Source organism: Lepidochelys olivacea (genome assembly GCF_965140295.1).
Source record: "Lepidochelys olivacea isolate rLepOli2 genome assembly, chromosome: 16".
Lineage (NCBI taxonomy): Eukaryota > Metazoa > Chordata > Testudines > Cheloniidae > Lepidochelys > Lepidochelys olivacea.
This window is the reverse complement of record NC_140426.1, coordinates 8,361,313-8,369,593: the sequence shown is the minus strand read 5'-3', so window position 1 is coordinate 8,369,593 and position 8,281 is coordinate 8,361,313. Positions and strand designations below refer to the sequence as shown.

Genomic DNA, 8,281 nt, shown 5'->3' with positions numbered 1-8,281 from the left:
GGGGATGGTGTGAATGGGGGCAGGGCCTTGGGGAAGGGGCAGGGAAGGAGGCGGGGCCAGGGTGTTTGGTTTTGTGCAATTAGAAAGTTGGCAACTCTACCTGCCAGACGCTTTCAAAATCTTTTTATTTACTTCTTATCATTAGTTATTATTTTTGTATTATTTTCTCTGGAGTCTGGCTCTTGACTATACCTTGGCCAAGAAATTTGGACCTTGCCAACAAATAATTGATTACCCCGGCATACGCTCCGTGGGAGCGGGTTCCGCTGAACTGCTCACAGCCTCTGCTCACCACCTGTGCAAAATTCACAAGCGTTCCCCTAGCTGTTGCCACTAGAGGGTGATGGCTGTTGGGAAAAGACAGGAGGCTGCTTCTCTTTCTGCCTCTGCATTGCCTGTCCTCGGGATTTTAAGGATGAGCTTCCCGGGTGAGAAAGGCCCTTTTCCAGCTCCCTTCTGTCCAGAAGCCCAGAGCAAGGAGCTGCTGATCTCCCATGTCCAGGGGGCCCTGGGCTGCTGAGAGGCATGATTTAAAGTGCCCCTGCAAACCAAAAATGGGCCCCGTCCCTGGCTGTAACTACTGTCTCAGGGAAGCAAACAGATTCTACAGTCACCTTCTGAGCCAGGAACTGCAGGTAATTGAAAGAGAAGGCAGGAAAGTATCTGTAACTGCCTTCTCCTTCCCCCCTACCCCACTGCTGCCCCCTGTGTGCCTGAACCCCAGATCCACTCACTGCACAGACTCACTGTTATTGTCCTAGCCTGGGCAGAGAGATCACATTGGAAATGTAACAGGGATCAACCTGCCAGCTGGAGGGCGAGTGCCACTGGGAAAGGAGAGAGACTGAAAGGGGCAGAAGGCGAAATAAGAGCTCCGAGATATGAGCTCCCAGATCTCGCAACTGCATCATCCTTGGGCCAGTTTGCTTTCCTTTTAACCAGAGGGGGGAACAAAAATCAAAGCCAGTTCCCTTCCTCTTCATAGTAAACACACTTCTGAGGGAATATGCTGCCCTGGGGAGCAATGTCACCGCAGTGGCTCATTTTATTCTGTTGTTGTATGGCGTTTTGTTCATCGATGGCCAGGATTTAATATTTCTACAGACAGGACAAAATCCTGCCCCCATGACTTCAAGGATTTCCCCCTGATTTTTCTGTTTTTTTCCCTGAATCAACTGGTTTGGCCACCATCCGGGAAGGCTGTCTGACCAGCTGCACCTTTGGTCTGACAAGTCCCGGTTTTGCGTTCTTTGTGTCTGCCTCTTTGTGAGCTCTTTAACTTCACTTCTACGTTTTGCATCAGGCTGAGGACACTGCCAGAACTTGATCAATAAAATAGGAGGGTAATTTCCCTGCCCTCAGAGCTTTCCGTGAGGACAGGAGTGTCGTGCTTGAGCAGTCACTCAGATGTACAGCATTCCCGTGTCCTCTCCACACTCGGCCTGTCCGTGGGGACTTGCCCTACCCATGCCCCTAGAGCACCCTTCCCCACAGAGCTGGGAGCCTGGTCACTCCCCCCCTCCCCCCCACTGATAGAGAGCCACCCCTGGAAGCAGAGCCCTCCCAGCGCTGACTCCTGCTCCCTGTGCAGGTGTCAGGGCAGCTCCTCAGCCTCAAGGGAGACAAGCTGCATCTCCCCCCACATTTCACTCCCAGAGCGGTGTGTGCATCGGGGGTAAATCATAGAATCATAGACTATCAGGGTTGGAAGGGACCTCAGGAGGTCATCTAGTCCAACCTGCTGTTCAAAGCAGGACCAATCCCCAACTAAATACTAGATACTGCCTTCAGCCAGTTTAGTTTCTCTTGCTTCTTCCCTAACTCAGCCCCAAGGGGTCGGCTTAGACTCGGGCAGCTAGCCCATGTCACAATGTCATCTTAAATGAGCTAGCGTGAGTCGGTCATTGCCTGCCCACTCACCTTTCCATTCCTAGCTACACCACCAGCCTCCAAGAACATTTTCCCCTCTGTTGAGATGAGCTATACCTGCCGTCAGAAAGGAAGCATCATTTAAAAACCATGCACCATTTTTGTAACAAACGCTCTGCAAACGTGTGACAAACCCTGATCTCACACACTTCCTTTCCCCTGAACAGGACTGCCCGTTCCAAAACCGGCTGTGATCCCAGACAGAACAAGGAGAAGAGCTGTGGGTCCCAGATATGCAAGGCCATGAGGTGATTGTGAGCTGTGCCCACACAGGTGAGGAGTAAGCTTGCACCAATCCCAAAACTCAATGAACGGAGAAGAATCGTGGAATTCCATCCAAGCTGTTGTAAGACCTCGCCATTCTGTCATCCCGCCTCCTTCACTGCAGTAACCATATCCTAGACATTCAGGGCTTCCCACCCATCCAAACTGATATGAAACAGGGGTCCTTCCCCGGCCCATCCTTTATCTATGGCTCAGGTGGGATTTTGAGGCACCATAAGTCCCCCTCCCAGAGAAAGGGTTTTGTGGAGTTTAGTTCTGGTGACTTTTAATATTCAGGACAAGCCCCACTGCCCTTCCTGCTCCTGAGGTTCTCTTTGTCCCCAGTGCAGGGAGCAAATTATTTTTCATTCCAGCAGGTGATGGGATGCCGAGAGAGAATGAGGAGCAGAAGCCCCTGCATGAAGCCCCTGAGATGGTGAAGCCTCCTGTGACTTTACCCACGAGATCCCAGAGCCCTGAGTGGGGAGGAGCCCGTGAGACTCGGTGCAGGCCAGAAAGGCGGCGGAGGAACCCACTGGCGCAGAGCTGGGGTAAATCTGCTCAGGTGGGCGATGGCCTCGCCCACCAGGACAGACCAAACACGTGCGCGGACTGTGGGAAGAGCTTCAACAAGAGCTCGTCTCTGACTGTCCATCAGAGAACCCACACAGGGGAGCGGCCCTATGCCTGCCCCGAGTGCGGGAAACGCTTCACCCAGAGCTCCACCTTCCTGCGGCACCAACGGATCCATACTGGCGAGCGGCCCTATGACTGCGCCGAGTGCGGAAAGAGCTTCCGGGTCAGCTCCCACCTGGTCCGACACCAGCGGATCCACACAGGGGAGCGGCCCTACGTGTGCGCCGAGTGTGGGCGGAGCTTCAGCGTCAGCTCCCACCTGGTGCAGCACCAGCGGACGCACACGGGCGAGCGGCCCTACCGCTGCGCGTGCGGGAAGAGCTTCAGCCTGAGCTCCCACCTCCTGCAGCACTGGACCATCCACACGGGCGAGCGGCCCTACCAGTGCGCCCAGTGTGGGCGGAGCTTCTCCATGAGCTCCGCCCTCATCAGGCACCAGAGGCTCCACGCAGCCGACGCACCCCGCCAGTGCGCCCAGTGCGGGAAAAGCTTCAGCCGCGGCTCGGAGCTGAGCGAGCACCAGAAGATCCACACGGGGGAGCGGCAGCACGAGTGCGCCCAGTGCGGGAAGAGCTTCAGCGCAAGGTCCAATCTCCTCCAGCATCAGCGGACCCACGCAGGCGAGAGGCCCTACGCCTGTGCCCACTGTGGGCGGAGCTTCAGCCGGAGCTCGAACCTTATTACACACCAGAGGATCCACACAGGCTAAGAGCCCAGCACCTGTGAAGACCATGGACCAACAGCTACAGGCCACATCCCATCCAAGACGCGGCCTGGCATGGAATCCAGGGCATCCGCTCCTTTTGGGGAATGTGGAGCTCTTTCCCACTCGTGTGCTGCTCTTGGGAATGCGGTGGGGTGAGGAGACAATGAGGAGATGCTGTGGGAAGGGAAAGTTTGGGGTTCGGGATGCAAGGTGATGGGGACCAGGAAAGGAGGCAGAAGTGGGTGTTGTTGCTGAGTCATGAGTGGTTTGAGATGGGTGAGGGAACGGAGCAGGGTTCCCAGGTAACTCTGGGCCTGTTTGGGGATCAGTGAATTTGCATACTTACATTCTCTTTTTTCCTTTTTATTAGCTGGCAAAACTTTTTTTTCATTTGGGTTGCCTGGGGAATCCTGAGCCGTGCATGTCTTGGCCTGGGGCAGGGAGTGAGCTGGTCAAAGAAGGGTGTTCTGAGATGCCCTCCAATTAAGGAAAGTTTGGAGTGTTAAAACCCAGCCAAGCTTCTTGGGACAAGTAAACACATCAGAGGCTAAATGCATGTGAAACCAGGTAATCTAAATGGCAGAGTTTGTTGAAAACCAACAAACTGCTTTTGCAAGGGGGAAAGAAAAAGTCAAAACTAACAACAGGGCAGCTGTATTGATCGTTGCGTTCATTTTCATACCAAAATCATGAAAAGCCTCCATTCTTAATTTAATGAAACTGCCACCAAATTTCTAGTCTGCTGCAACAGAGCACTGTAGAATCCAGAGACTTTGCTGTAAGATTTAGGTTCAGCTGCGGTGGGGTCTTGGATGGAGGACATGGCCATATAGGCATTTTCAACCGGAGTTTGGCTATATAGCGATGCCAAGTTAAAATGGCCAAATTAAATAAAAACCCTCCCATTTCTCTCTTGGGGTCACTGTTGCACACAGTTAGTACCATGCAGCCTGCGTACTAACCTACGTAGTCCCACTGACTTCAGTGTGACTGCAGACATTAGTAGGTACTATGCTTGATAAGCATTGGCATGACTGGGCCCTTATTTGGTATGAGTTTCCCTTGTGCCTGTACAGAATGCGTGTTCTCCATCCGGTTTCATGTAGAAGCGTTTGCTCTGATTTCCAAAAGTTAATAATATGTTTGACCATTGAAAACGCAACATCAATCAATTGTACCGTATAGTGGTGATATGTATCAAGGTGGGAGTGAAAGGTTGGGTGGTTCATATCCTGTGACTGTAGATTCGGCTCTGAAAATTGAGTAAATTTGGACATTCCCAGAACAGGAATAAGGACATCTGTGAATTGTGCACCTTTTACCAATCAGGAACTGAACCAACTGTATGCAGCACACTGAAGAAAAAGAAGCCCATGGCTCTGTGATGCTGCTGGCGTCTGGGCCTTCACTTTGGTCGCTAAAGAAAACAGCATGCTCTCTCCCCCAGGTTCTGCCGCACTTTCCAAAGGAGTTGCCAGAGCTTTCCTGAGCCTGCTCCAGGGCTGGTACAATAAAGCTGAGTTAATCTCCACACTGACCCTGTTTGGAACTAATTAGCGAGAAGGTAAAACAAGCAAGGAAACAGAATGGGATGAAAAGACACATTAGAAAGGGGAAGCGGGCTTTAAAATATGTAGGGACCTTCTGGCTAGACCCTACCGAGCAAACACAGAACTGAGAATTTATCAGGTCAAGACTAGTTGGATGATGAAGAACCGAGGGGGTGGTTCTTTTAAGTTTGTTTCCATATTAAATAACAAGTATAAGGTGTCTCCGATTCTCTTTACAACTGTCTCCTCTTATTTGCTGCTTTAGCCATACCCAGAGCCTGGACACACTGGACCTAAAATGTACACTTATACTAGTTAGTGATGGAAAAGATGCAGTGAGACTGGGTTTCAAAGGCAAGGACAATTATGCCATTAGCATATACAAATGTCTAGACAGTGCTGTTTGCAATGGATACTAAAGCTGGTTGGAACATGGCTTTTCTTCCACAGAAAATTTTGAGTATTCACTCATTGAGTATTTGAGTATTGAGAGAAGACAAAAAAATCAAAAACTGAAATATTTTCTTACCAAAAAAATTAAAAACTGAAATATTTCTGCCAAAAAAATGATATACAGTAGTTCAATTCTGAAATGCCACTGCGGTGCCTCCTGGGAGTTGTGGTTCAGATGTTTCTTACTCCCACTGTCCTCTATTGGCTGGACTCGCTGGTCAGACTACATTTCTCATGAGGCCTCACAATCTCCTGTCTTGGTGAGGGGAGCAGTGCATCATGACAGGGGCACCGCTGGGGATGTTCCTTTTTTTAATGAAAATTCAAGATTTTCCACTGAAAGCAGACACATTTTTGCAAAAAAATTATTTTGTTGAAAACCCAGTTTTCTTCTGAAAAATGGCTTTGACTGAAAATTCTTAACCACCTCTAAGTGATGCCCTTGGGATAATCACAGCTTTGCACTCGGTTAATTTAACAAACAATGTAGGCCATACTTACAGGATGGGGGACTCTATCCTGGGAAGCAGTGACTCTGAAAAAGATTTGGGGCTCATGGTTGATAATCAACTAAACATGAGTTCCCAGTGTGAAGCTGTGGCCAAAAAAGCTCATGCAATCCTGGGATGTCTAAACCTGGGAATCTTGAGTAGCAGTAGAGAGGTTATTATACCTCTGTATTTGGTGCTGGTGCGACTGCTGCTGGAATCCTGTGTCCAGTTCTGGTGCCCCCAATTCGTGAAGGATGTTAATAAATTGGAGAGGGTTCAGAGAAGAGCTACAAGAATGATTAAAGGAGTAGAAACCCTGCCTTATAGTGATAGACTCAAGGAGCTCGATCTATTTAGCTTAAAGAGAAGGTTGTGGGTTGACTTGATCACAGTATAAGTACCTACATGAGGAACAAATATTTAATAAGGGGCTCTTCAATCTAGCAGAGAAAGGTGTAACACGATACAATGACTGGAGGTTGAAGCTGGACAAATTCAGACAGGAAGTTAAGCCTACATATTTGACAGTGAGCATTATTAACCATTGGGGCAATTTCCCAAGGGTTGTGGTGGATCCTCCATCACTGACCATTTTTAAATCAGCACTGGATTTTTTCTAAAAGCTCTGCTCTAGGAATTAGTGTGGGGCAGTTCTCTGGCCTGTGTTATACAAGAAGTCAGAACAGTCAATAACAATGGTCCCTTCTGGCCTTGGAATCTATGACACTGTAACACTGAATTTTTGGGGCTTGTCAGATTTGGGATTGGAATAATCACAACATTCTTGTGATTTTTTTTTACGCTGATGTCACAGGGTCTATTCACTGCTCATGGCACCTCCTGCTGGCTGTCTTCTGTGTATTAGTGCTCCCACTCTGGTGATGTCTTCTCCTATGCAGTCTTGCCCTGCTGCCCCTCTCACTCCAGGGACTGCAGTCTCCTCTTCGTGGCTTGGCCCTCCGGCCAGGTCACTAATGTCCTCCCCTTCTGGGGAATTCACCATCTTTCCAAACCCACTGGCTGGCTGGCACCTCCAACACCCTGTACTGCTTCCCGGCAGCTGGTAGGAGAACCCAGGCCTGCCCTCTACACTGGGTTCCAGCCCAGAGACCCAATAACAAGCAGCCACAGTCCAATACAATCCTACCTTTTGCTGCTGTTTCCCTGGGCTTCTTCCTACATATCTGGCTTTCCCCCAGTCAGGTTTGCCAGCTTTCCAACTCCCTCCACTCAGGGAGCGACTACAGCCTTTCCCAGCAACAGCCCTGCATCTGTAGCCAGCTACCAGACGTTATCCAGGCCCCTCCTGTTCCCACACAGGTGAGTGGGTTCAGAGCTCTGCCACGGCACCTCGGCTAAATAGTTCCCGGTTTTCACCAGGAGAAAGAGGTGCTGCTGGCCTCCCTGGACATACAGGTTAGCGCTGTCATGGGAGGGTGCACCTGCTTTTCTGATGTTACTCGCACTGAGAGTCCTTGATTCAGCAAACCTGCAGAAGCACTTGCTTAACTTTAAGCATGTTTATGTTCCACTGACATCAGTAAGCACCTGGTTAAAGCTAATCACGTACTCAAGTGCTTTGCTGAGCTGAGGCCAGACAGGGAGCATGGCAGCACAGGATAGGTGTGGCAAGGCAATGGTTACCTAGCGGTTGTATTACCTGAGGGTTGTTCCCAGAGGACAGGAGCCACAAAGGAGGCACAAACAGAGCAGCAAAGGAGGAACCAGGCAGATCAGCAAGGCGTGGAAGAGATGTTCCACTTCCTGGCCCCCATATGCAAATGCACGTCCTAGGAGAAGATGACCTGCACTGGCCATCTGCACTAGGCTAGAGGGACAGAGAGAAGACAAGCTGTCACAAACCCCAGGGAGCATCTGTGAGACTGAGAATGGCTCATTAGAATTTTCAAAAGATGGCACTGAATGTTCCGTTAATTGAGACCGCACTTGAAATGCGCAGGAGCCTCTGAACTCAGTGTCATGGGATTGGTAGCTGCTTTCCAAATACCTCCATACCCTGCTTCTTGTGCTCTGTCTGCTCCCCTGCGACCTCTTCCTGTTGATGATGCAGTGCTGGGGGGAGCTGCTGACAGTTTTGCTCTGTGTCCTGTGTGAGTCATCTGCTGCTTTAGTTATTCCCTGAATACTCCTTATTCCCCATCTCTTCTTATCATCTCATTTGGATCCATCCAATGGGTCACACAGCATCCCAAGGCTGTATCCTTGAGTGGGATGCCATAGTATCAGTTTCA

The 8,281-nt window shown here is 50.1% G+C and overlaps 1 protein-coding gene across 4 annotated transcripts; it reads left to right on the top strand.

Moving 5' to 3' along the window:
- Positions 1-429: 429 nt before the first annotated feature.
- On the top strand, positions 430-5,324 carry LOC311531987 (uncharacterized protein). Of its 4 annotated transcripts, none has more exons than XM_084649930.1 (3): positions 430-635; positions 2,097-2,202; positions 2,571-5,324. In XM_084649930.1, the coding sequence occupies exons 2-3, from the start codon at positions 2,163-2,165 to the stop codon at positions 3,536-3,538; spliced, it is 1,008 nt and encodes a 335-aa protein (XP_084506056.1). In that variant the 5' UTR covers positions 430-635; positions 2,097-2,162; the 3' UTR covers positions 3,539-5,324. The 4 variants fall into 4 exon arrangements, with proteins under 4 accessions (XP_084506056.1, XP_084506055.1, XP_084506057.1 ...); XM_084649929.1 differs by having other exon boundaries at positions 2,568-5,324; XM_084649931.1 differs by lacking the exon at positions 430-635 and having other exon boundaries at positions 2,094-2,177; positions 2,568-5,324.
- Positions 5,325-8,281: the final 2,957 nt, after the last annotated feature.